This window comes from Curcuma longa, chromosome 11 (assembly GCF_044706935.1).
Source record: "Curcuma longa cultivar G26 ecotype Majalengka, Jawa Barat chromosome 11, ITB_CL_G26_1.1, whole genome shotgun sequence".
In the NCBI taxonomy this organism is placed as follows: Eukaryota; Viridiplantae; Streptophyta; class Magnoliopsida; order Zingiberales; family Zingiberaceae; genus Curcuma; species Curcuma longa.
In genome coordinates, this window is record NC_133871.1 from 13,007,907 (window position 1) to 13,035,452 (window position 27,546).

A 27,546-nucleotide genomic window follows, 5' to 3' on the forward strand; every position below is an offset into this window, starting at 1 on the left:
GAATGATAGAGCGAGCATCTGAGAAATTATAGAACAAGGTTCATCCTTGATAATTTTCAAAATAGGAGTGCCTGTGATTATAACCAAAAAAAAAAAGTTCGTTATTAAATAAAAAGATAGATAGAAACTTTGCCTCTTCTAGAAAAGGGAGGAAGGTCAGTAATAATAATAAAAAAAAGGGTTCCTTCTTTTGACTTTCTATCCAAGTAAACAAAGTCTAAAAACTTTCCATCCAAGTAAACAAAACTTAAGTGAGCGACCAGCTAGCATCGCCTGTAAATAAATAAATTTTTATTTCCTTTTATGGTAACAACTAATCTAAAACAATGCAGCAATGTCGAAAGGATCCAAAGAGCAAGATGCTGAGAAACTACTGATAAGCAGAAGCCGCAACTCACAACAAAACTATGCACAGGAAACTTGCTGCATAATCGAACTTCGCAGACAACAAAATTCTGTACAAATGACTATCAGTGAATATCTTATGGGGCTAGCTACCACCTATTCCCCTGATCATCTGATATCGTTTCCTCAGAAGATGCATCGCTGTCGATCACTACCAAGTTACTTGGTGCAGTAGGATCACAGCTTGTGTTATTCAGCTCTAAGACATCGGTACTTGCTCGAGAAGCTGAATTGATGGTCAGTGCAGGTTTCAGAGGAATTGATCCCACATTTAGTTGGAGGGAGAATCCACTCTGCAACAAAGAATTATCCATAGAAACTGAATTTTCCGATACCTTGATGCGGTTGACATTCTTCCTTGAGGTCATGTTATTCCGCTTCAATATTCCCCTTCCATGGGAATCTTTGCACCGAGAAGGTAGCTCCCCGGCACTAGGAAAAGCAGTGACTCTCTCATCAACATTAATCATGTTAGCAGAGTTTGAACTTGAAACTCCACAAGGCATCGACAAACTACTTCGTCGTTGAGGGATAGTTAACACTTCTTTGAGCCAATGGGGAAGAGTACTATTTGCAGCACCTGTAGTAGGAGCTTCCCTTTCAACCTTTTTTTTAGGTGAAGCAGATGGTTCACAATCATACCTGTGGTACTTTGTTTTGAGAGTCTTCTGATGACCATTTCCTGGCCTTTGATGAATAGAACCGGTTGGGTTACTTCCTATGAAAGGATTTTGAACAGAGCTTTTAAATGTAAGAGGGTGCAAAGCAAAGCCAGACAAATGGGGCAAACTTCTTTTGGTATTGTTTTCACCCTGACCATAAACACCACCTAGAGAAAGTTTGGTTTCTGCTCTGAGTGTTGGTAGATCGAAGCAAGGCAAGCCTCTCTCACTGTAAAATCTATTTGATGCTGTATTCCTCCTGCAATTGTCGTCCCTACCAAGATGCCCTGAAATATCTGAAGTAAGTCTGCTTGGCTGATATGATGCACCAGAAAGAAGCTTCATTTGCTCTTTATCCCATTGCTCAGCCAAGTCTTCTGCAGCCTTTGAATCTGAAAAGCATAATTTTGGATCCAGTAAGATGGCACTCCAATTACTCAATCCATGTCTTCTCACACCAATCCAAAGGGAATCTAGTTCTTCCTCAGACCATTCATGAGGAACCCTCTGAACTTTATCTAAGAAACCACTCTCTCTTAACACTCGTGAGCCAATCATATGGTTCACATGCAATTGCTTATCTAGAGATGCAACTCCGCCCATCTTGTGCCAATTCGTATCAAGAGTGTCTTTGCCACCTAATGGCACCGAAATGCTACGTAAATCATTCATGGAAACTTCATGCACTTCAGAATCCACAGGAAGAGAAAGATCTAGAAAATCAGTACATTTATGGCTGTTAAATGTCCTTTCATTTTGCTGCTTTTCATATATTGAGTGTCTTGGCTCCATCTGAAGTGTTTCCTTTAGTCCGGATATATGATTCCTGCATTCTTTTGACATATCCTGCAGTGGACGAGCTTTCTGTAAGTATATATCAATGCGGGGAGAAATACTATACAATAACGCCAATAGCATTACTGATTATTCTTTGTCAATTAATATGAGAAATATGAAAATAAGAACAATGATATTTGACAGATAAAATGGTGGAAAAGTCAGCAAATGTTATGCAATAGATTGAAACATTTATGAAATAAACACATCCCATTCCTAGGCTTAATCTCACCTTGTTGAGTTCAATTTTTGTGAATGTGTTAATAGGGTTCATAGAGGAAGCTCTTCCATTTGATCCTACCCTGCAATTTGTGCTGTTTCTCTCCTTCTGATTGGATGAGCCGACTCCTTTAGCCTCCAATTCATTGTCAAGTGTTTTCAACCATTTTAAGGCTTTGGCTTTGTTATTAGCTTCCTCATTGACAATAACAAGCTCACAATTTTGAGATGAATTGTGTGGCTCCAGCAAGTTTCCAGCCATAAAAACCGTAGGTTGCTTACCAAATGAGTTGCTCAGATAAGTTGAAACAGGTATGGCAGCACAAATCTCTGTTCCACTCACCATCCCTCTCTCCTCTGAGACTAATTCAGTTCCCTTGTTCTCTATCATCAATGTAACATTATTAGTGGGTCTTCCTGGATGCTTGTTGTCATGCAGTAACGTAGGTTCTTCAGTTGAGTCACTTGGTGAACTATCCAAGTTAACAGATTGATAATTAAGACCATGTAAAGGTTCTGAAGGCACGGGATCCTGAGACACAGTGTGGGGCCTCTGAAAACATAGCTCTTTATGTTCATCTGCTACATCACTAATAAATACAAATGCATGTCACTTTAAAGAACTGAAACTATAGAGACAAGCAACAAGAGCAGTATATTTACCTTTGTCCAGCGTGTTTAAGTCCAGCATCATTATCTTCAACATGAGCATCTTTCCTGATATCATGTGCCTATCCAGCATGTCACAAGGATTTAGTTAACAAGATACATTTTTTCTAAAAACTTGGAGGATCAAATGCACATGAAGAAATAGGGCTTGCATCATTAATTATTTACTTCCTTTTCCTTAGAATCCTTAAAACTGGACCAAACGGTCATGCTTTCCGATTAAACTTCCAACAAGAATGCACATTGACAAAATGACTATTTACTGTCAGTTCCTTAAAAGCAACTAGATAATGATAAACATAATAGTGTCAAATTGGAAACCACCAGCTCTAAGGTGGTAGAGGCTATGGTCTTAAAAGCCAAATTCAACAGTTCCTTAGTTTGACCCCAGTCCTAGGTGCTACTACAATTTTACCCATGAGATCATTTTTTTTATTTTTTATTTTTTGAAAACAAAAGGCTTTCTTAGATCAAATAGGAACAAAGCATGCTGGAAAGAAATTTCAAATCTAGCTTTACACTTGCAAAGAGCATATTCCTTACAGAAGTTAGTTTCAGCTTTCAAATACATCCAAGCTTAGCTCTAATATTCATATCGTATAAGGTATCCATTATTTAAAAATTGTAAAACATAAATAGGAAATATATCCACTTATTTCAAAAAGATGAATCACTCAAGTCATTATCAAGTATGGCAATCCTAAGCTAATGGGTGTGGTGCAATTAAGCTTTGTGAACAAATGCTAAAAGATGCAAAGTGCGATCTAAAGTTATAAAGTTGTATATGACATTCACAGGGTTGAGAAAGTGCAGGTCTAACATTAAGATGCATCGAGATCAAGTCGAAGGATGAAAAATCTTCCATTGAATTAACTGTATAATAGTTTACTCGTTTCTCTATTGTCAAGTGCTTCAGTCTTTATCTTAATCTTCTAAAGTCTTTATGCTAATCCTGAACTTAAAGACATTACTGACACATCTAGACTATGATTGAAACTTGAGTCATCACATTGTGGTCTGGAGAAGCAAATATGAAAAGTTGTTATATACCATGCAAATTTTTTTGTTGATTCATCAATGTTACAATATCTACACCAGCCAACAGATTTCCCAATCTTTTGAAACCCTTTGAGTCTGCTAGTGATGCTTCAGAGGTAAGCATAAACATCTTAAGGTTATCTTACATTCTTTAGACAACTGACTGATCATATAACTTTACTCCTAATAAATCATTCAAAGTTATTATTCACCCTTCGGGACATTAGTCATATTACTTATTACCAAACAAATTTACCATAAAGCACTAAAGCGCTGAGTTTTCATTTAATCTCAAAAGAAATTGATTGTCAAACCCAGAAGAGTAGGATTGTCAGGATAGCACTCAGATTGTAAGATTTAAATTCTTAAAGGATGAGTATATTTTGCACTAACTTCAAAGAAGTATGAAATAAAATCATCATATGTGGACATATTACAAGATTAAGGATGCTGCCCTGTTCAAAATCACACTCTTTTTATTATTCAAACATTCCTTTGAGATTTTTTTGGCATGACAAATGCATGCAGGCGACCCTCTAGAAGATGTACAACTTTAAAATTGACAAAATTGATATGTAGATAATATTTTCCCCTCATGATAGCCCACATTGTTACCTTGTCTATGGGAAGATCCCAATTATAGGTAACATAGGTTACAGAAAACAAACTGTGCAATTTTACAGCTGACAAGTTTTTTTTTTTGTTTAAATTCAGCGACATGCCAGATTCTGCTCCAATCCCATATGATACTCGGACTTAATCTGTCCCCTCCATACCATATATCTAACACCCATACACCTGTGTCAGATATGGAGACTTGGACGATGACACTCTGAATGAATGCATGATATTTTATTCGATCATTTTCCTGTGCATTAATATCTTATGTATCAATTGATGAAATATCTGTGCTACTTGCCATATAGATTCCAACTTATTGTTTTGATGATCTTACAAGGAACTATTGGGCCAGACTAAACGAAGGCAGAAACTAGACAATTTTGAGACTGAGAAATATTCCTTGTATGAAATGGTAAAGCAGTATATAGATGGGATGACATCAGGAAAATCAATAAATACAAACTAGTCTAGAAACGTTCTACAATTAGACACAATTAGCAACGGTCTTCATAATTCATATCACCAAATGATGGTTATCTGAAGCTTCAAGAGAGCCAGACTTCAATTTTATATATTCTCCAACATTTTTGCTAGTAATTTCTTCCCCAAGTAAGTTTCTAGGGCAAATTTCACCTTCCCAGACTTAGCCCTTTTTGCAAATTGTCCACCTAGACATTCAATAAAAAAAATCCACAAGCTCTATCCCCAAAAAAATGGCAGTAAGAATTTGAATAGTTCACAGTAGGCGGGACAGAAATAACAAACAACTCCATTGACCACATATTATGCCAAAATTTATTATTTTAATAGCTGATGCGGCACCAAGATTCATACTAATGCTGGTTACTATTACTGGTTGAAGAAACATAACTGACCATTAACATTTAACAGACAAATTGTGGAATAGGGTATGAGGACAAGTAACTAAACAGTAATTGCTTCTATTTAATAGTATGCATCTTTTAAAACGAGTTGATATGCAAATTATTTACTCAAAATAACCCCCCCCCCCCCCCCCCCCCCCCCCCCCCCCCCACCACCACACACACAACAAAAAACAGATTGGAAAAAAATTGGCTAGGCATCTGTGGATTCAAGAGGGCAGTAGTGTTTCTGATATTCTTGATTCTTTTTTCTCTTTGTTTTTTGCAGTTTATTTTATAGATATTAAAGGAAAAACACTGAAGAAAGAATAAGGACAATTGATAAAGAAAATATCTATCTTTTCTCTCTCAAAAAAAGGATCAATTGGACAAACAAGAAAAACAAAAAGTTTAAGTGTACCCACATCCTGTTGAACCACATGAAGTTGGCTGGGCCTGCTTAGATCTGATATAACTGTTGAGCCAGCACATCTACAGCTTGCTCCTAATTCATGGCTGTGCGTACCAGCTTGACTTTGTTTGATCTCATCCCTTGAATATCTTGTGATTGATTCATCATCTATCTTTTGTTTCTTTTTGACTCTTCTATGAAATGTAATCAAGCGTGTCTTGGTATTCTCTTTTGGGCAGTCATCATTCACGACTATGTCACACTTTTTATCCAAACTGACTCCTGAGGCAACACTTTCTGAAAATTTGGAATTAGGATCCGTTTCAGTGCAAGTATTCAGATCTATATGAGTTGATCTTCCTACACTCTCCAAATTTGATGATAAAAATCCTGAAGTTTCCTTAACAACCTTTCCCGTTGATCCAAAATCTTCACCTACATTATCTTTAATGTCGCTTACTCTCTTGATAGTTGGATTCATTAGGGAAGGGGTGTCTTCAGTATATTTCTCTTCAAGTGATCTTGAATTCAACAGCACTCTCTGGTCACCCAGCTTCATTAAACCCATCTCAGGTTCTTCAACAATTTCATTTTCTATTATTTTGCTGAATTGGGGCAGTAAAGGTACCTCAGTATTACAATTTTTAGTGCAAGCAGAGCATAGCCAGCTGTCTTCGGGAACATACTAAATGCAAAAAAAAAAAAAAAAAGGAGAAGAAATATCAGGCAAACATGCACATACAGAAATATCAAGGAGAAAATATGAACAGGTAGTCATAAACCTCAGAAGAAGACTCAATGCATCGAATATGGTAGCTTCCAAAGCAGCTATGGCATACAAGCAGGTTTTCATTAACATCAACATTACCACACCTAAAGCAATGCTGTGGCAAGCAAATGGAAGTAAATAGATGATATATATCAGTTGGTGTTTAACAAAGCAGAGAAAGAGGAATATAAAAAGGATAGTGGAAGTATGGTGATCTATCCTTTGATTGGCAATTTTCTTGCAATAAGCATAAACTTCTTATCAGGCCAATGTTACCTTTATTGCAAAAATGTGAGCAGACAGAAAAAACCAGGCAATGGACTAAAATAGAAATATTTCTAGAACAGTTGATGCAAACTGAAAACTATAGGTCTTTTTGAATTTGTAAATTTGTAACTAACTTTGATAGTTGTCTTACTATAAGTGTGGAAAGTTTGGTATGTTTTGATTTGGTAGTAGAATCTTTCATTTCGGCTTGCTTTCTTCTATTTTAACCACCCAGCTTTTGTCAATCAAAAGATGAAGCATGCCTTCTTCAATCTCTTCAACTTGAGAATATCTCAAAAGTCTAACTATAAAGAGTTCCTTTTATATCCATCTCAACCATTCCCATAATTTTCTCATCCATGCAAATTTACATTTAGAACACTCAGGCTTAATCTTGCTTAAGTTCCAAAAATTCCCTAAGGTCCTAAAATTTTCATCATAATTCAAGTTAAAAATTGATCCAAATGAACTCTCAACTATTAAGAATCCACTAATGAACTATCTTTCTGCATGACAATAACACTGATTAGACATAAAGCATTATTTGAGATGTAATACTTCATAGAAGTTTGCTTGTACTCGAGCTTCTCAAGGTACTTAGCTCACTTTTTATCTAAGTCAGCAAAACTAGCATCTTAAGTTGCATATTGTATAACACCTTTCTGATGGGAAAAAGCCTAGTCGAGTCTAGAGTTCAATTTAGACTCAAATTTAAAAAAAATTGACTCCTAACATTGGGATGCTAATAAATATGTTGTGATCTTTGAATGCGTATGAAAGGTGAAGAAAATGCATTGTTGGCAAGCTTGTCAAAGGCCAACAGCATAATGTGACACACTACCTTGGACAAATTAGAAAATGTATTTTCTTAAAGAAAAAAAAAACCTATATTTCCTTTTTCATGAGCAAATATAAGCTAGAAATGCAAAGTAAATGAAATATGTTTCCCATTGCCTTATTTGCTTTTAACAAATATACAAATTTTATGCTTACACCACATGCAAAAATAAAATAAAAAAATCAACCTTTCACATAAACAAGAATACCATTTCTTTTATTTTCATCACACATTTTCTTAGAATTTTTTTACCAAATATATTGTCACAAACAATTTTTTTCTTTTCCAAAAACGAAATTGGAAAATTACAAAATATATTCAAGACAAATCAGTCTGTAGCACCTCAAAGACTTAGATGAGAAGATTAGTTTGTGAAGGGTGTTAAAGAATTTAGCAGCTTAGTTTGTTAGTCCATGGCTCCAGACTACTTAGGACAAAGTTTTATAGTCTTGTTATATCATATGTATTTGTTGTCAACAAAAACATATCTAGTAATCAATTAAACTATCTTCAAAAAAAAAAAGTGAAGCAGTCAACCTACTAGATGACAAAATCAAAATAGAAAGAAATAACAGCATGAATGTAGAAATTTATGCTAGTATCCTAACTCTTTTCCCTCCGAAATTAGATATACATAGAGAGTTGGCTCACTTTTGCATGCAAGAACGTTTTCAGGTAAATTAACATTGAGTTGTATTAACATTAATCTGCCAAAGAGCATACGAAATTACTTGTGGTTATTTAAGCTCCACCAAATTGTACACTAGAATTTACATCTGTAGGTATGCACGAAGAAAAAGAGCACAAAAAACAAACAGAAGTAACTTTCCTTTTACTTATCACTATAATCCTCTACTGACGTAGAATATCAATTTTTTCTGTTCAGAAATTGAAATTTACCTCCCCCTCAATCTTGACAGATGAATCAGATTTTAGAATAGCAGGCTTAACATTGGCTGAAAGACGCTTCCTCTTGTACGTGATAAGAACCTTGTTGCTTATCATTTTGAACAGTGACCAATGCTCTTGTCACAGTCAAATCATTGTCACCTGCATCACAAAAAAGGAATTGCATATCAAAAGTTGATTTCTGCATAATATATAGCTACTAGCGCATAAATACCAACATATATGAATTGTGTTAAGCATATAACTAAAATACGATTCAACATTCTTCCAAATAAACGAGTCATAAAAAACCTAACAAGCATAGCCTAAGAATCGTGATACTTAATCGCCAAACTTAGAACACTAATGCCAACTATTCCAGGTTCTCTATTCAATCTTAACAATGTGAAATCCTAACCTAAACAAGGAACTTGTCACAACATGCCTTGTTAAAGACCAGCCCCTCTAGAAATGATGAGAAATTGGACTAATCCAACAAACCGAACACCACTAGTTGCCAGCATAAGTAAAAAAAAAAAAAGGAACAATACAAGAACATAATTTTGCCAAATAGATCAAACCCAAGCTCTCTACAGTGCTGATCCCCACCAAGTTCCCAAATTGCTTCCACTTCCGAACGTTTTCCCAAACATTATTTCAGGAAGATAAGAACAAACTTCCATCGAATCAATACTCAGTACACGACCATTCGCCCCGCACAATATTGAGTGTAAAAAAGGGGAAAAAACACGAAAACTACTAATCGGCGCAACGAAGAGAAATTATACCAGCGGCGAACCGCAAGGGAGGACAGCAAGGAGCCGCCGGCGTCCGGAGGAAGAGCTACCGAGCGAGATCGATCGCTCCGACGGAAGGAACTTTGGGGCGAGAGCGAGATTGTACGGATTCGGCAAGGGGGGAGAAATTAGAAAGACGGGCAGAAACGCTTGCGTCGCGTTGGTCCCGTTGGATTTGCCTGTTTCTCTTGGTTTTACTTGCTTTTTATGAGGAAGAAGGCCGTATTGACGTAAATGCCCCTGCTCTCTTTGGTGGCGTTCTACCATGTGCAGAGAGGCAGGGTGTTTTTGGTCATTTAAAGCGTCGAGCCAGTGTGGCTCGGCCTGCCACGGTGGGCGGCTCCCGAGGCGCTGTTGGTCATGCTCCGGCCCACCGGCGGCGAACTGACTCGACCTCGCCGACCGGAATTGGAACGCTCCTGTTCCCGTTGATGCTGGGACTCCCTCCTCGGCGGCGAGAATCGCGTCGATCACTCCGCGGTCGAAGTCCTCAACGGCGACTCCCGTCTTCCCTCGAGCTCCTCTGCGTCGCCAAGCCTCGCTCCGAGCTTCCCCTCGGCTTCGGCGCCAAGGCTTCGACTTGGGTAGTCGACGGCCCTACGCTCCAGGGCTTCAGGTCCTCCGCATTAATTTCGCTCTGATTGTCTGCCCCGCCGGCACAGACGCCCGGCGAATGAGGCCTTGTTCCTGACGGCCCCTGGCATCACCGCCAGGCTTTCACTGAGCAGGACACCGTGACTCTGAGGTGAAGTAAACGGATTCGAAGTTGACTTTTAGAAAGTAGTTGACACGCAGCATATCGAAGTACAGGAAGAACCAATCTCATCTCGACCAACTCCATTGTTTTTATAGCACGAGAAATTAATATTGCATTAATGGATGATCTAACAAACTGCAATAGCAGATACACTCGCAGCAAGAACCTCTTATTTTCATCAAACTGCATGACTGATACAAAAGCAAGCATGACATCTCCCTCACTGTGTCTACTTGGTGAACTCTATGATATACGTATTGGCGTAAATATACGTGGACTTGAACCCTTGGAACCCTGCTTGAGTCGCCAAGGCCTCGAACTCCTCCTTGGTTCTCTCCTTCCCTCCCGGGTTGTGAGCCAGCATCACCAGATCCATGTGCAAGACTCCCTGCGCCCGGAGATTCACCTCCGGCACCGCCGGAATTATGCACTCGAACAGCATCACCTTCCCCTTCTCCGGCAGCGCCTTCCAACAGTTCTCCAGAATCTTGGCACAGTGCTCGTCGCTCCAGTCGTGAAGAATCCACTGCAGCAAGGTCCCGAAAATACAGATCAGAAACAAAGGCTGCTCTGTTTTCATAAACAGAATCGCTTTAATATTTTGAGTTGGAGTTTAGCACAATTTGACCTTCATAAATATTGCATCGCCATTTGGGACGCTCGCAAACATGTCTCCACCAACATGTTCCACTCCTGCATCTCCAAATTCAAGAGAATAGATGAGTTGATTTGATTTTGAGGTAAGTAATTGTTGAATCTATTGGCTTTGACCTGGAAAAGCTGGAGCTTCGGAGATGACGTGGGGGAGGTCGAAGTTGATGCCCTTGATGCGAGGGTACTTAGCGGTGATCATGGAGAGGGTTCCGCCGACGCCTCCGCCGACGTCGACGAGCACCTGGATGTCGTCGAAGCCGCGGTACTTCTCGAGCAGCTTCTTGGTGAAGATGATGGAGTGGTTCTTCATGCCCTCGTTGAACACCGAGTTGAACCGCGGGTCCGTGCCGTGGTACTCGAACGCCGTCATGCCGTAGGCCTTGTTGAAGGGGATGCCGCCGTCGAGCACCGCCTCCGTCATGTGGTACCTGCCGATGAATCAATTGAATTGAATTCCTCACGATGAATCGGAAAAGGGAAAGTCCGAAAAGATTGGATCTTGTACCAGCTCTCCATCAGGACCTTGTCCTGGTTCATCAACACCAGCGGGGCCATGGACACGCCTTCCTCGTTCTTGGTCAGGTATTTGCACGCCGGCGCCGCGCCGTACTTCCTCCCCACCCGGCCGTCGTCGCCGGCCTCGACGGCGCACTTGACGAGGTCGTAGGCGGCGAGGAGGCGGAGGATGCGGTCGACCATGGCGGGGGCCTGTGGGTTCTGGGTCGGCAGCTGCGCGACGATCTCAGCCGGGCTCAGCTTCGCGCCGTACCCGGCTTTAACGAGGATCTCCAGGAGGCCGAGCTCGACGGCGGCCCTGAGCGTCATGGGCGGGATGGAAGCGCTGCCGAGCGTCATGGCCAGCATGCAGGCCACCTCGTCCTCCTCCGGCGTCATCTCCGGCGCCTCCTCCTTGACGGATCCCATGGCTGCTAAACGCTGCAGATTAAACCAAATCAGTGGGAAAGATGAGGAGGACGAAGATTCCGCAGATTTAGTTAAATAACATCCTCTCGCTCACCTACCGCAAAGTAGACTGTGGTAATCAATTGCAGGACCGATTAATTATCAAAATATCCAAACTATTCCACCTGCTACGCCACTACTTCCACCTCCCCCGTCGGTGACGGCCAGTTCAACACTCGACGTGATGGCGTGATTTGGAAGCGCACTGAGGCAGCTGCATGGGTCCAACGCCAGAAGAAAAGTCTTCCCTGTTATCTGAATCCAAGTGTCACTTTGTTCTTAAATTTACTGCCAATTTTCTTCTTGTGTCGACTAAAATAATTGGAGTCTTGTGACGACTTTTCTTTATGACATTAATGGCTGCCTTTCTATAAGTCAATTTTACTTTTATATTAAAATAGTCTTTATATTGAAATATCTGATTAATATAGAAACATCATTGTAACTCGCAAAGTCTTATTCTCAATAGAAGTGGGCACAAGATAAGACAACAAAAACCATGGACAAGTTCAATCAAAGAACAAGCAAGCAAATGGCGAAGAGTTAGTTCCCAAGTGACCAAGAACTAACATCGAGACATTGATTAACTCTGTGGCCTACTTGGTGAACTCCATGACCCAAGTGTTGGCAAAAATGTAGGTGGCCTTGAAGCCAGCAAAGCCAGCCTGCTTGGCCAGACTCTCAAACTCTTGCTCGGTCCTCTCTTTTCCACCAGGATTGTGTGCCAGCATGATGAGGTCGATGTGGAAGACGCCCTGAGCCTTGAGAGTTGGCTCCGGCACCACCGGGAGCACGCATTCCACCACTATCACTTTGCCATTGGCAGGAAGAGCACTGTAGCAGTTCTTCAGCAGCTTTGCACAGTGCTCATCGCTCCAATCGTGGAGAATCCACTACAGTATCAGTATGATCTCGCAATTAGTCCCCAATTAATTGTAAAGCCAATAACAGAGATGCATATATATGTTGTAACTTAGATCTCACCTTCATAAAGATTGCATCAGCAGTTGGAACAGCTGCAAACATATCGCCACCAACATGTTCCACTCCTGCAGCACAATGAGGATCAAAAGACATCGATGGGGTTTCATGCTAGATTGTGTGAAGCTTCATGCATGCACGTTGTGAGCCTATGTATATCATGTGAGAGGATGGACCTGGAAAAGGTGGTGCCTCCGATATGACATGGGAGAGATCGAAGTTTATGCCCCTGATGTTGGGGTGCTTGGAGGTGATCATGTAGAGGGTGGCCCCGATGCCGCCGCCGACGTCAACGAGCACATTGACGTCGTCGAAGCCGCGGTAGATCTCGAGGAGCTTCTTGGTGAGGATGATGGAGTGGTTCTTCATGCCTTCGTTGAACACCGTGTTGAACCGGGGGTCGGTGCCGTGGTACTCGAACGCCGTCATGCCGTAGGCCCTGTTGAAGGGGATGCCGCCGTCGAGCACCGCGTCCTTCAAGTGGTACCTGTTTGTTATATGTGTTCGTTGCGTCAGTTCGTCGAACAGCTTCAGTGCGTTAGCTGTTGCAGCGTAACTCACCAGCTCTCCATGAGGACTTTGTCCTGGTTCATCAGCGCCAGCGCGGCCATGGAGACGCCGTCCTCGTTCTTGGTGAGGTACTTGCAAACGGGGGCGGGGCCGTAGGTCCGGGCGGGGCGGCCGTCGGTGTCGGCGTCAGCAACGGCGCAGGTGACGACGTCGTAGGCGGCGAGGAGGCGGAGCATGCGGTCGATCATCGCGGCGGCATGGGGATTCTGGGTCGGCAGCTTTGTGGCGATCTCGGCGGCGCTCAGCTTGGTGGCGGGCCCGGCCATGGCGAGGATCTCGAGGAGGCCGAGCTCGATGGCGGCCTTGAGGGTCATGGGGGGGATGGAGGCGCTGGCCAGCTGCATGGCGTACATGCAGGCGGTCTCGTCCTCCTCCTGGGTTAACTCCCACGCGGCGGCGCCGATGGAAGACATGGCCGGCGACTGCAAGCTCGGGTTGTGGGGCTCCAAAACTAAAGGTGGAAGATGGGTGAGGGAGACTGAGTGGGGTGGTTGGCTTTATACGCGCCATTGGCTCACCAACCGCACCACCAAATCTGCTGCCGCTGCTGCGGATCGGAGTGTTCTTGGTGGTGATGATGACGGCGTGGTGGAGATAATAATTATGAGCTCGCTTTCTGGTGAAGAGTGATGGTTGGAATTGGGTGAGCTGCTGTACCGGAGCTTACGGAGTGCCGATGAAGCAATGGCCGCATGACGCTGCTGCTGCTGAAAACCTGCATGACTTCTGCCAGCGTAACCCAAACGCCGATCTAGAAAACCCAAATTTTCTATAAATATTCCCAAATAATTTAAAACCAAAATTTTCAACTTGTCTCAAATAATTTATCTACGTTTTAAAAAATTCAGACTATTAATTATTAACACCATTAATTTATCCAAATTAAAATTAGTATCAAGGGTGTTATTGATTAAGGTGGAACGATAACCTTAAACTTAAACAACCACAGAAGAAATAAAGCTCCAATAACAGAATCACTTGCAAGTGAAGTACCAGAATGAACTTGGTGGCTCACCTAATGCAGGACAGATGTGATGTAGTGTGTTGGTATAGTTTGATCTAGAAGGTTAAGATGTGGTTCGATAGGAGATGATAGCATATAAAATCTTAACTCTAGGATTGACTAATTTGGTTTCACATCCTTAGCTCTATGGTCGAATTTCACACTCACTCTCTTTATCCTAACAAAATGGTCGAGCTCCGACTTGATAGCCAACTCAATTCCGATTCTCTGACTTAGCAACCAACTCGACTCGATGCGTAACATTCAATTGCTCCATTCAGATTCAACACTAAGCTCTGAGTTTAGAGCCTCCAACCAAGTCTCCACTTGGCCCCGAGCTCCATCTCTTACTACATCTTGACTTTCAGTCTCGGGCAGTCTCGATCTGGACTCTCTTTGTCACCTTAGTTCCATCCGTCCTGTGCCCTACTTAGTACTCAACTGACTCTGCTCCTGTTACCCCATCATTTAGCTTGTCAAGACTGTCGTTAAAAAGGACACATGCAATGATATAATATTTAACGTAGTTCGTTTATTGAGACAATATGATTTATAACAACAGAATCTGATGTTGTACCAGGCATGGGCAATACAATTTTTCATTATGTCGACGGTGATAAGATATTGATAAGATATTTCATTAATGTGACATTTCCTTTATTAAAAATGAAATATCTTTTTCCCTAGTAACCCTATATAATAGCTCTTTTTGGCACTAATATATGATATGCTAGAATAGTTAAATATACTTTTTTTTTCTCTTTCCTCTAGTCCTTTTTCATCATTTTTAGATGACTATTTAACTTGAGCAGTGGAATGGCTAAGCTAGGACATCCCTAACCTTCATTCTCACCCTTTTATTTCTCCTTGCAATTTGGCAACGCATCAAATCCTCATGTTTTCTCTTAAAGTCGATCATGGATACTACATGGCTCTGTCAATATATAAGTCAGGTATCCGATAACTCATTTGAAGACGACCTCGAACAGGAACATAATGTGATGATATAAAATAAATAAATAAAAAAAAAAGTTAGCGTAAAAAAAAGTCTCAATTTATTTGCACCATGAAAATTAATTAAATTATTCTATATTTTTTATTTATATTTATTGAATACTATTTCTCATTTTTTAGAAGATTTATTTTGGGCAATAAAATAAATTAAGAATAAGCTTCTTTTTTCAAACGAAACGTGGCTCGAATCCGATCGTCGAAGCAACCATTCTCTTTCTTAGTCGTCAATTAAGTCGCGACTTTTTGCAAAATTGATCTGTGATTGTAATCTCATCTGCCAAACGAATCCGCTTCCCCTTTGCTTCGGCCATGGAATTCCGCCTTGTTCTGCTGCATCTGAGCCTACTGATCTTGTTGTCGACGCAGCAGCTGCAAGCTAGGGTGCTCGTCCCTGCCCTCATCTTTAATTTGCACTTGTATCTGATGCATCGATTGTTTGATCTCGCTGTTGTATCTCAAAACTGCTTTGGATTTGACTGGCGCAGGGCGAGAGCAAAGGATCCGTCGCCTTTATAGATGGTTATTCGCAGAGGTATATCAGGAGCAATGCGCAGGACTCCCCGGGGAAGGTAATCTTGAACCGGTTCTCTTGTTTCCCTTTTGTGTAGGTGTAAAGTTTGTAACTTTGAGCCGGTGTTTTGTGATTTTTTATCTTATCGTTCGGAATCCCAACCTATTTCATGATAACTATCCGTAGCCTTCTGGTTCTAGGAAGTTTGACTATGTGATGAGCCAATCCTCAATTGGTTAGATTTGAGAAGCTCAGTCTTTGGAAAGAGCACCGAGCTATGGTGTTTATATTTATATGTGTTTTCAAATATTTGTTGATCTCAGTTGCTTCAGATTGTGGCGATCTAGGTAGAATTGATAATCACAACCTTTGTAATTGGAGACTATTTGACTTTGTTAAAATGTCTAATTACTAAATGGTGATAGATTCTAGAAATAAGCCTTTACAAGGAATCGTCAATCATCATTCTGTATATCATTATTTTTCTGCTTTATGCTGATGAGCCAAAGTAAGGAGTTCAGGTTTCCAATTGTCTTACCTCCTATATTTGCTTTATAACGTAAGAGTCTCATTGCACACATCACCACTTTTCTAGGTTGTAAGATGGAGGTTCTTATGACTTTAGCTACAAACTTATTTGAAAAATCTAATATTTGCTGGTTTCTACCATGAAAATATCCTCTAAGATCCAAAGGGTGCCTCCCTCTTCCACCTTGTCTTTCATTCTCTCTCCCATTGCTCATTTTTAGTATTCTTTTATTTTGTTAAACATATAAATGAGTCTCTTTTTTATCACCAAAAGATATGCAATCGTCTCTAGTTACTTTAACTCAAGAACTTTGCTACATGTTTTTAGTATTTGCCATCTCATCTCATTTCATTTCATCAGTATGTGCCATCACATTTCATTTTTAAATAAGGAATATTTTTATTCAAGTTTTCCCCAATATTGTAGCCGACCCCACATAGTGGGATAAGGCTTGGTTGTTGTTGTTTCCCCCAATATTGTACATTGGATGATGTTGGAGTGTTTTTATATTTCTACAGGTGATTTCTATGTCTTTGACAGAAGTTGCTGCCACTATATCAGTTTTACTTGGATTTGCACCACCACCCTCACTTCCTGCTGCTTCTTCATCTAAGGTATTTTTACTGACCAGCTTCTTTGATCTTGTTTCTTGTTTTCTCTTTACATTCTAGTGTTAGGATCTAACTGATCTGTAAGTTTGACATAATACTTAGCCATGAACTCTGTGTGGTTGTCCAAATTGGTTGTTACTGCAAGATAACTTGTGTTGCTCTTCTGAATGCAGCTAAGCGAGGTTCTATATCCCAATCCCTTTGATAAACCCCATGCCATTTTCTTGCTAGAAGTTGGTGGAGTGGTTGGTCAGTGTTTCATTTGTTTTTATAGAGTATTGAACCATATATTTTTAGCCAAGAGGCTGAAACAGGTTACATACTTGCAGAACCATCAGACTACACAGAGTATTTGAATACCCAAGCTGGTGAGGTTTTCAAAAGCTCAATCTCTGGTTCAAGCAATGCCAAACTAGAACTTCCAGGTGACTAAAATTCTTCTTGAATAAAGTGCTGGTTCACTTCTTCATTCTTTACTCTGAGTATGTGAAGCATTGCATTTTTCCCAGGTGAGGATGAAGTTTCTATTGTTCATCTGGACAGAACCTTGGATTTTGAATGCAATGATGCTTGTCTTGATAAGGAATTCCGAGATTTTGTAGGTTTATCTTACTAGTGAATTAACTGTTGCAACAAGCTCTTGCAAAAATGTAAAGTATCATCGGTGAGTGTAATTTGATGTTGATTCTTTGCGTAGGCAAGTTGGATTGGTGGTTCTTATGTTGGCAGCATAGAGTCATCAGACTGGAAGCTTACTATTTCTTTATCCAGCGGAAGCACTCTGGATCTGCATCTAACAAAGGTTCAACTATCTCCAGTTACTTCTTTCTTGCTGATGTTTTTTTTCTGGTGCATGATATATTTGTCATCCTTGAAGTTTAAATTAGTATTTATTTACATTTATAGCCTGAAGATACTTGTTTTTTTTTATAGCAAAGGCTTACTATCCTTGTTGATCATGTATTCATTTATCATATTCTCTCTAGAAGGATTCACTGAAAATTCTCACCACTACCTTTTAGTTACAGATGCATTGATAATTCTTAAAATGTTATTCTGTCTATATACACGTTATTCCAATTTCATCCATTCAATGAAATGTCTGGTTGCTATTAAAATAAAGAAAATCTAACTGCCAATTTAACATGAACAACATTGAGATGATTTGGGGATGGTGTAATTTGGAACCTTATGTGTCTCTTTTGAATCTAATGCAAACATTCTAACATCTGTGGTAGCTTAATCAAAATAGATTATTTTCTAAAAACATCTGTTTTTTTGTAGTGGTTATTGGCCTGATTTCATGGTAAGCAAATACTAGTACCCGGATGATAGCAAAGCCAACATCCATTCAATGCAGGCAGCTTTCAAACGAATGTGAAAAATAGACAGGAAGATGTAGAAAATACTTAATAGAAAATACTTAGTGAAAATCATATATTTTTTCCCTGATGATCACCATCATGCTTGGGATACAGTAGTTCAATAGAGTTTAAAAGATTGGATACTTTATAGTTTATACTTAATTGGCTTAATGAAATCATAGATAATGCAGAGTTTAGCAAATATGTAGTTCATTTTTAGTTAGTGAGCATCATATCTTTTTTGGCACTGATGATCAACATCACGCTTGAGATATAGTATTTTTTTTAAACAAACTTGTGCTCACAGGCAATATATGAGTTCGGAAGGGTCCTCCAATCACCAGTTTGGAAGGGCTAATAAACCTGACTTTTTGCAGGCTAAAGTGGAATTTATTTTAAGTTGGCATTTACATACCTTCTTCTGTGTATCCAAATACTTGGTGTTATGTTAAGTAATCACTACTGTTAACTTTCTATAAACCATGCCACGATACATATGACAAGTAATTTCAAGCAGTAATCTGTATATCCATGGATCTGTACTTGTCTTTAGATACATATGCCAAGTAATTTCAAGCAGTAATCTGCATATCCATGGATCTGTACTTGTCTTTACATATGTTCCTAAAGTTGGAGAAATTTCCATTTAAGAAGCTGACAATAGAGTACACTTTCTTTGCAGAAATCAGACCTTCAATTTGCATCTAGTCTTATTTCTTTGGTTAGGAATGTCAAGAAGGCAATGGCCAAACATGAAGTTTTATCAGAAAGAAGAATCATATCCTCTGAAATTATGAAAGGCCATTTTTCAGGCATCAAGGTAATCTTTTTTTAACTGATATATATGACCACTGCTTGTTTAACCCTTAACAATCCTTGTCAATGTTTGTTGTTAACTGTTTCTAATATTCTGAAGCTTCACAATGAAGCCATTTACTTCCCAATATACTCACTAATGTTCTTGTTGTTCACTAATTTTCTGGTTGATTGAATTCAACGATTGTGCATTTGTGTAAGGCAGTTCTGTTAGATATGATAAAAGAGCAGGGAAACCATTATTCTCTTCTGAGGAATTGCTCATAGAATGTGTCATCAATTTCAGGATCATTTGTGTAAGCCAAATAGTTTGCTGAGCACAGTGCCCTGCCAATGTGGGGTCTGAAGGTGATTAATATAAATAGGCTGTTGTGGTGACCCGAATGACCTGCATCCTAGTTTCTGAGTTTCCATGACGTAACCTTAGCACTGTGCTGAGGCTCAACCTCATAGACTGATTGGTGACTGCTTGGGAAAAATAATTTTTTAGGGATGGACATATGTTCTACCTCAATAGCTTCAAATTCTGTGACCTCATTTTTTCTGAGCTATGAAGTCCTCCACGCATCATTATTTCAATAAGATTACAAAATTTTGGTTAGTGGAACAAATGAATGCACTGGAAAAAAATTGGTTCTGATTAGATATCATCCTGTAGGTTTGGTATTCTATGCTAACCATAGCTATATATATATATATATGGACATAAATAATATTCTGATCAATCCTACTGTAGATTATGAGGGACCTGTTGGCTTTTCTTTGGCAAAAGTTCAATCAGCTATAAACCTAATGTTCTTAATATTATACATGGTAAAAAAATTGTTTTATTGTTGTATTGTCCAGAGGCTACTGGTATGCTTCAAATTTGTTGGGTTGTTTTCTTAAATCTCATGTTTCCTTACAATATTATTTTGTAATTTGATGAATGTAATATAGGCACTCACAGATGAATATGGTTGGGGAACCATTGCTCATCAGGGTGTGGAGCTGCTTCAGACAGTACTCGTAAAGATATCTGATATGTTACAAATGGCCTACGGAGGTTTGTGTTGATAGTAGTTTACTATCCTAGTCTGATAAATGCTTACATTTTATTTCTTCATCAAGTATTTAGGATGATCAAACTCAGTTACTCCAAGCTGGAGGCTTCTCTAAGGAGCTTTTCTTTGTGTGCTTTGAATAGCCAATCCGTTAGTTATCCAATTGAGACAACAAATGCAAAAAAATTGCAAAGGGCCCTAGAAGTATTATTTGCAGCATTTATCATCCACTTACATGTTAAATAATTTTCCAAATTGTATATTCTCACTTTGAGTGATATCACAAGATTAAAAAACTTCTTAGTTGTTTGAGTTGTGAATACCCTTATTATGAATCACCAATCAACTTTGGGTATTCTGAATGATATAAAACTATTTGGCATTATCTTATTTTGATCTTCTAAGCCTAGTTCTCTTCTCCATAGGTTTTGTAAGCCACTCTTCTAATAATGTTAAAGCTGCAGTCGGTTCATGATCTAAGTTCTTTACTTTGGTGCTTAAAACTTCTAGGGAAGATCGTTGAAGTCATCATATTAAACGAGGAGCCTTCATCAGAGTCTGGAATCTTGTTAGATGTGGCATCTATTCCACGAATTTCAAGAGTCTTAGAAGGAGCAAGCTCATCTGACACGACTGATTCAGAAGTGCGATTTGTCAGGAGGACTTTGGCTTGGATAACTGGACTTATCCTCCTCATATCAACTTTCATTGGGGTAACGATAATTTAATCATGTTCCTACTTTTATATCCGTAAAACTACTAAACATTTTTCATGCATCATGTTTTTTTACTTCTCAGATCTACTTCTTGCTCTATATGCCACTAACGAGGGACACCCTTCTTTACTCCAACGTCAAGCTAGATTGATCTCAAACTTGATGGATGGATATCTCGATAGTTTCAGTGGAGGATTTTGGCATACTATCAGTATGTTTTCACATGTCTTGCTCTTTAGCAACATCATAATGGATGCACTGGTGTGTTTCGGTTTCTGTTGGGTAAGTTACTCATCACAGATGAGTGTACCATGAACTTGTTCTCAACATACAGATTAATTAAACAATAATGCATATTTTTACTTCTATGTGTGAGCCATGATTTCTTGGTTGTAGATGCTCTACTTGTATGAAATTGATTTTGATAAGTAATGAGATTGAATAGGGGGATCTACACTTGCAAATTATTTTTTTTCAATTGAATTTGAAATTAATGTTAGACTAATAGCTACTAGAGCAATCAAGAAAATTGTGAGCAATCCTGTTTGATTTGAATAAATGACTAGTCTAAAAGGCTAAGTTGACTACCTAAAGAGGTGTGTCGATTAAGTTTGGTGTCAATTTTTTCCATGAATTGTGTTTTCATGAAAGCATCTCGTGATTGTGAAATCAAGAATTACGTTTCTAGGGTATAGTTTGAGTTGGTTACAATGGAACAGAGTTGTTAAAGTGAGTAAAAGTTGAATCTCGACGAAGTCGAGGCAATGTCCTTCTCTGTTGTGGTCAACTGTAATTTTTCAATTTATCTCCTCACAGATGATCGTGAAATTGACCGTGTAGGATCGTTGGAGTGATGGATTTTATCTTTTGTTGAAGTGAAATTAAAAATTACAAGTAGTTGTAAAGTCCTCGAACTCCATTTAAAGTGATTCCAATCAAAATCAAAAGTGAGCACAGGTGTCATTGAGATTATGATACAATGATAAGATATTTTCGCAATCAATCAGATATTCATGTATGACACATTACAAATTAATTTTTTTAATGGAAAGACAATCTTAGAATGTTAATTATAGAGTGATGTGTCATTCACGCTTTTTGATTTAATCTATTTTTTTTTGTAGAATTAGATAGATCATCTTCAGAATTAATTAATTTAAAAAATTAAATATCTAAATTATTTTTTAAATAATAAGAGAACACAGATTTTCTATTTGCTAATTTTCTTTTATAATTTGATGAACTGAAAAGGGGATGACAATGTGATTGTTTAGTTGCAATTAATACCATCTTACTACTGATAATGTGGGTGGAAATTAAAATTGTTAAATTACAAAGAAAATGAAATCACAGAAACACAACTTGTTCTCCACTTACACCATCAAACTCGGGCAATTGCACAAATCACAGTACACAAATCCACGTCTGACTGACACCAGAGTTGCCAAAATTAACACTTTACACATCTGCACAGGATCTATGCCTCTTGTTTTTGTTTTTGCCTAATGTCAGAAAAAATTGTAGTCGTCTTGGTTGTTCATCGCCAATAACCACACGATTGCGATGCCGAATACTGCAAATGAAGATAGCTCCATCACTAGAGCTCCCCATCCGATGAGATCGGCATGCTTCAGTATCGACGGTATAGCGATGCTTCCGACCACCGAAAACCCCGTCAAGAATTTGGTGAAGTTTGCCCAGCTGTGAATTAGTATGGCATTTCAAAAACTTGTTAATGGAGAACTGAGACGTTGTTGAACTAAATAAATACAAAGTACTAACCCATCTCCCTCACTGGACATGAGTGAGCTGCTGTTGGATCCCGTGAAGAACAGTAATGGCATGGGAAGTATTACATACATCAAAGCTGCAGTGATTGTTAAGAAACTTATCGCAATAGTTATTAATTCTCTGAACAAATTGCTTTCTTATACATTTTGCTACCTGTCAGCATAGGCCACCAGTTGTTGTACAAAGCACACGCCTGGAACATCATGTAGAACAAAACTAAATATGGAGATGGAGTTGTGCAAAAGATTAGAAAACTGTCCAGATTAAAATAAAAAATACAAACCAGAATTTGCAACACGATTCCACCAGACACCAGAATTGCCAAAAGAGCAAGCTGTCCTGTGTGCAAGCAAGCAGCCAATCTGCGTGAGAAACCTGCCATCGTATCTTTTCTGAAGCTGAACTATCGTGAGTTGAGTAGAAAGAAATTGATTGCGAAAGCCTGCAAGGAAGCATCAAGGCATGAGACACATGCTTAAGGCATCAAGTCAGTTATTTGCACCAACAAACTTCTCATATATCAAGTAGCTCGTCCAAATAACAAAAACTAATCACACTACTGTACTATTGGCTAGTAAGAGAAGTATAATGGCAGAAAAAGAAAGAAAGACAAAAAGGGCTGTGGGCATGATCCATGCCAATTGGTGTATAAAGCAGAAAGAAAAAGAGATGTGGAGGATAATGGCAATATGCAAAGGAAAGCTATTTATTTATTACAATTTGGTTAATGTGAAACAGATGGTATAAGCTGATGGAGAGTATGGATAAAATACAAACCAGAAAAGCCTCCAAGTTATCATGAAACAAGAGCTTCACTACTTAGTGTATATATTACACAAATGATCTGATGTGAGTTACATGAGTACAAAGAGAGTATAACTGACCTGTTAGGCCAGATGTACAAAACATAAGCAAAGAAGCACCATCAACTTTTTGGTAAATTATTCACTGAATAAAACGTTTGCAAGTCTGTTGATGTTCTTGTTTAGTACAAAATTGAAGAAAGAACATATGAGTTCAGAAGAAAATAATAAGAAAGTGTAGTTTCCCCGAGAAAAAGAAAGGAATTGCAAGAATTACTTGGCAACAAGAACAATTACAATTAGCGTGTGAACTCCGTAGTTAAGCATGCTCGGTGTTGTGTAATCTAGGATAGGTGACTGTTCAGAAGCGTCTCACCTTAAAGTCAAATTCTGCCATGGGATATAACTGTGGGGCTGATAATATGGATACTGGCCAATGTAGGAAATAGCTCGATCTTCATGAGAATTGCTCACTCTTAAAATTGGGACCAGAATGGGGGTGTCATAGTTTCCCAAACTTAAGGCTTGAAGTTCCTGATCAGGAACAGGCAAGGTCCAATGGCAACTCCACCATTGCATGCAACTTTATCCCTTCGATTACCCAACCATTACTAGGACTAGACAAGTAGGCATATTCTAATACCATATGTAATTATAGAAATGACTCATTAACTAATATGGATTAAATTGAGGTGTCATATAACAAAATTTGCATATGGCATTTTTATGATTTTATCATTGTTCTTTCCAATCATATTGGTTTTAATAAAACTAGCATAAATTGTGTTAATAGAAACATGTCTTAAATAATTGATCCATAAAAGAATTCTACACGCTTACTAAAAAATGATTAATAGAAAATACAAAGACCTAATCTCTAACACTTACCAATAGCGATATAATACAGTGCCAAAACAAAGCTCAAAAAATTGCTGAGAAAAAAATTATTAGAGTTTATCATCGTCATCAAATCCTCACTTCTTTATTTGAAGTCCCAAACCAAGTGGAATGGATGTGAGACTTTATGTCGCAATCAAAGGTATCACAGTTTTACTTGGCCATGAAAATTGATTTTTATGTCAATAACAAAATTTAAGCAAGTAAATTACAAATCTGCAGGTACTGATCCTATAGAAACTGAGAAATGCATGCCTGGTTTGGATCATGATCCTGACTATGTGGTATGTTAGCATCTTTTTGGTTCTTAATCCAACAAAGCAACCATAAAATAGAAGGCAAAGAGAAGGACCAAACAGCAAAGTTTAGATATTGAGGCATGACAAAACATGTTATTTTGCCATTAAACCAGCAGGCAGAATACTCGAGACTAGCAAGATGTGGCCTCCAATTCTTCTTGTCTTCCTCTAGTCTAGCACCATGTCAGATATTAGCACCTCATTACCTCCATGTCAATATCTTATACTATATTGAGATTAGCACATGGTTTTCTGTTGATACCAGCACATAATCCACAACTTGTGTTTCCAGAGCCTGCAGTTTCTACTCACCCAATGCCCTCCTATTCCATTTGAAGCGGCACGAGCTGGCATCAATTCCTCCACAGCCATGTCTTCCTCCACAACTAATACCTCTGATGCCTTCCAGGAGGACTTCCTTCTCCTCCTGATTTGTGCTCAGTTGTTCCAGCACCTGCAGTTTCTCCTCAAGCAACACCCTCCAATTTTGTCCAGAGTACCATGAGTCAGCACCAATTCCCCCACAACCATGTCTTCCTCCACACGTTGTGCCTTCGAATGCCTTCCAGGAGGAAATCTCTTCTTTTTCTTCTCTTACTGTATACCAAGAGTTTATACCTGTGTACATGGATGGCCTTACCTGGACAAGGATAAAAGGGAGAACCATTCTCTAGCACTGCATTATTTTGATTAATGCTATAGGTCATGGATTAAATAATTTATTTACCAAAATTTTGTGATCTATTCCTACCCATTGTAACATTGAGTAATTCTGCAAGTTTATCTGACATGTATCAGTATAAGATCCCTTATTTAACTTCAAATATCAGATGAATAGCGCCACGTACTATTGCATTGTTGTTGCAGTTGTGAACCTTTACATTGTATACTGTTATATAAAAGCAATGTTGTTTGTGGATAGGTTGGAAAATGAAGCTGATAGAGGGTTCAAAATAGATCTCTCTCCTGCATCATCTCTTCCCAGGCCATTGAAGCATCATCGTTGATTGTAAAAAATGCAAACTATCCCATGAATTAATTCAACAAGGTATTCATTATTATATCATGAAAACTCATATTAGACTTGTGGACGAATGAAGCCCTATTTGGATTGCTTGGTCTCAAATCTCAATTGGATTATTCCTATTGCAACAGATCAAGGTACAGATTTCTTAGGCTTTGTTTTTCTAGCCAGTCTTCAAGGATCTTAAAACCGACATATTTTCAGACTCAAAACTCAATTCCAAAGACCCAATTAGTAGGACAACAAATGCAGGAGAGAACATGAAAAATATCAGCAACAAATCTCTAGAACTGATCACGATTCGATATCATCAAGAATAACGATGAAGATTAGAGACTGTGATAGTAGTCCAATAACGAACCATTTCACAGGAGACCATAAAGATGCAGGCTTTACGATGAGAGATCGAGCAGACAGGAAGTGTACCTAAAAAAAACGAAAGATTGCAAGGCTTGCGATGGACGTCGGCGCTCGTTCGGAGAGGGTGAGGGACGAGGACGTCAAGGGGGAAAAGACGACGCTGACTGGTAGCTCCGCTCCGACGGGCAGAGACGACGAATTCCTGCCCCTTGAGATGGAGATCGAGGTTGCGTAGCAGGAGGAGAAGCGATAGGCCGACGGCACGGGTCGAGCCGATCGGGGCGACAAAAGCGTCAATTGTATTTTGACCCCTACTACTTTTTTTTTGGAATTTTCTCATTTAACCTCCATAATCTAGTCTTTTCAATTTAGCTCCCGAAATCTCGAAACAATCTATAATAGCAGAGTCAGGTATATGTTAAAAATGCAAGGACTTTTTTATCATTATTTTTTAAAGTTAAAAAAAAAGTAAAAAGGAATTTTTATATAATTATTTAAAATACTTCTTAGAGAAAAAAGGCAGAATTTTTATTTAAAATCGTTATTGATTTAAATGGCTAATCTAAATAATTTGATTTAGATTACTTTGTTCGAAATATTTTAATATTTTTTTATGATTAAAATGGTAATATAAGACTACAATTATTATCAAATCTTATTATACTACTGTGGTAAATACTTAAAAGTAATAATAAAAGGATTAAAGTATAAACTTTAAATGAGATTTTTTTTATAATCTAGGTATTCAACTTCTATCATCTGATTAGTTTTAGGAGTGATTAATTTAATTTTATAAAAATTTCTCATCAATTATAAAGTTAAATCAGCAAGCATAGATAAAGTCATAATAGTGGTACGCTACAGGCTTCGAACCCTTAGCTTAGCGGTCCCACACGGTCGGTCCCACACTTCGCCAGGATTCGAACCCTTGCCCTCTTCTATAAGTCTGCTGCGTCGTAACCAACTCAGCTATGCCCCAAGGGCCATATGGGCTCCTCTAAAGCATGCATGGTATGTATGCAGCATCAGGATGATCAAAAGTGATTTGAACATCTCACGCACTCAATCACAAATGAATATTATTCACAGCGTATCACGCAAGATATATATATTTTTTCTTTAATAAAAAATAAAATTTATCATCTCATGGTCTTACTCGATCTTACCACTATAAGTGAAAAAAAAAATTTAATTTATATTAATTTAATTATAAAAAAGTTCCTTTATATCTAACTCACTCATTATTAGTCTAATCAGCTATTGATTCCTCCGTTGGCTTCTTCTGCCTATATCTGTTGATTAGATTTGTTCACCTTCAATCATAGATTCGCCAAAACATTACTTCACCTTTCTATCTCCCGCAACCAGACACTTTCGGAAATGTTTTAGATATTCCCACCTTCTTTCGGCAAATCTACCGCAGCTCTTCCTCTCGCCCTCGCCCTCGGCTTTAATTCGACGGCGAATTCCCCTCCTGTTTACTGGAGCCACAGATCCGCAAGGAAGAAACCTCGCGTCTGCGTCACCTCCACTTCAAATCCAACAAGATCCTTAT

At 38.9% G+C, this 27,546-nt stretch overlaps 5 protein-coding genes across 5 annotated transcripts; 1 reads left to right on the plus strand and 4 right to left on the minus strand.

Moving 5' to 3' along the window:
• Positions 1–190: 190 nt before the first annotated feature.
• LOC141840733 (uncharacterized) lies at positions 191–9,415 on the minus strand. The gene is made up of 7 exons (XM_074728798.1): positions 9,277–9,415; positions 8,501–8,650; positions 6,509–6,610; positions 5,740–6,411; positions 2,787–2,854; positions 2,137–2,713; positions 191–1,913 (listed from the first exon to the last, which is right to left on the minus strand). The coding sequence occupies exons 2-7, from the start codon at positions 8,603–8,605 to the stop codon at positions 495–497; spliced, it is 2,943 nt and encodes a 980-aa protein (XP_074584899.1). The 5' UTR covers positions 8,606–8,650; positions 9,277–9,415; the 3' UTR covers positions 191–494.
• Positions 9,416–10,195: 780 nt separating this feature from the next.
• LOC141838352 (tricetin 3',4',5'-O-trimethyltransferase-like) lies at positions 10,196–11,735 on the minus strand. The gene is made up of 5 exons (XM_074725802.1): positions 11,719–11,735; positions 11,202–11,632; positions 10,814–11,124; positions 10,671–10,735; positions 10,196–10,568 (listed from the first exon to the last, which is right to left on the minus strand). Exons 2-5 carry the CDS (start codon positions 11,618–11,620, stop codon positions 10,272–10,274), a joined length of 1,092 nt encoding a protein of 363 aa, XP_074581903.1. The 5' UTR covers positions 11,621–11,632; positions 11,719–11,735; the 3' UTR covers positions 10,196–10,271.
• A 346-nt stretch (positions 11,736–12,081) lies between these two features.
• On the minus strand, positions 12,082–13,666 carry LOC141839106 (tricetin 3',4',5'-O-trimethyltransferase-like). The gene is made up of 4 exons (XM_074726770.1): positions 13,202–13,666; positions 12,817–13,127; positions 12,644–12,708; positions 12,082–12,552 (listed from the first exon to the last, which is right to left on the minus strand). The coding sequence occupies exons 1-4, from the start codon at positions 13,621–13,623 to the stop codon at positions 12,256–12,258; spliced, it is 1,095 nt and encodes a 364-aa protein (XP_074582871.1). The 5' UTR covers positions 13,624–13,666; the 3' UTR covers positions 12,082–12,255.
• Positions 13,667–15,472: 1,806 nt separating this feature from the next.
• LOC141839444 (uncharacterized) lies at positions 15,473–21,183 on the plus strand. Its single transcript, XM_074727189.1, has 11 exons — positions 15,473–15,608; positions 15,713–15,796; positions 16,786–16,881; positions 17,052–17,127; positions 17,208–17,303; positions 17,388–17,476; positions 17,576–17,680; positions 18,925–19,062; positions 19,998–20,103; positions 20,612–20,814; positions 20,900–21,183. Exons 1-11 carry the CDS (start codon positions 15,537–15,539, stop codon positions 20,966–20,968), a joined length of 1,134 nt encoding a protein of 377 aa, XP_074583290.1. The 5' UTR covers positions 15,473–15,536; the 3' UTR covers positions 20,969–21,183.
• A 931-nt stretch (positions 21,184–22,114) lies between these two features.
• Positions 22,115–26,269, minus strand: LOC141840771 (vacuolar protein sorting-associated protein 55 homolog). The gene is made up of 5 exons (XM_074728835.1): positions 26,058–26,269; positions 22,892–23,050; positions 22,762–22,801; positions 22,600–22,684; positions 22,115–22,518 (listed from the first exon to the last, which is right to left on the minus strand). The coding sequence occupies exons 2-5, from the start codon at positions 22,988–22,990 to the stop codon at positions 22,326–22,328; spliced, it is 417 nt and encodes a 138-aa protein (XP_074584936.1). The 5' UTR covers positions 22,991–23,050; positions 26,058–26,269; the 3' UTR covers positions 22,115–22,325.
• Positions 26,270–27,546: the final 1,277 nt, after the last annotated feature.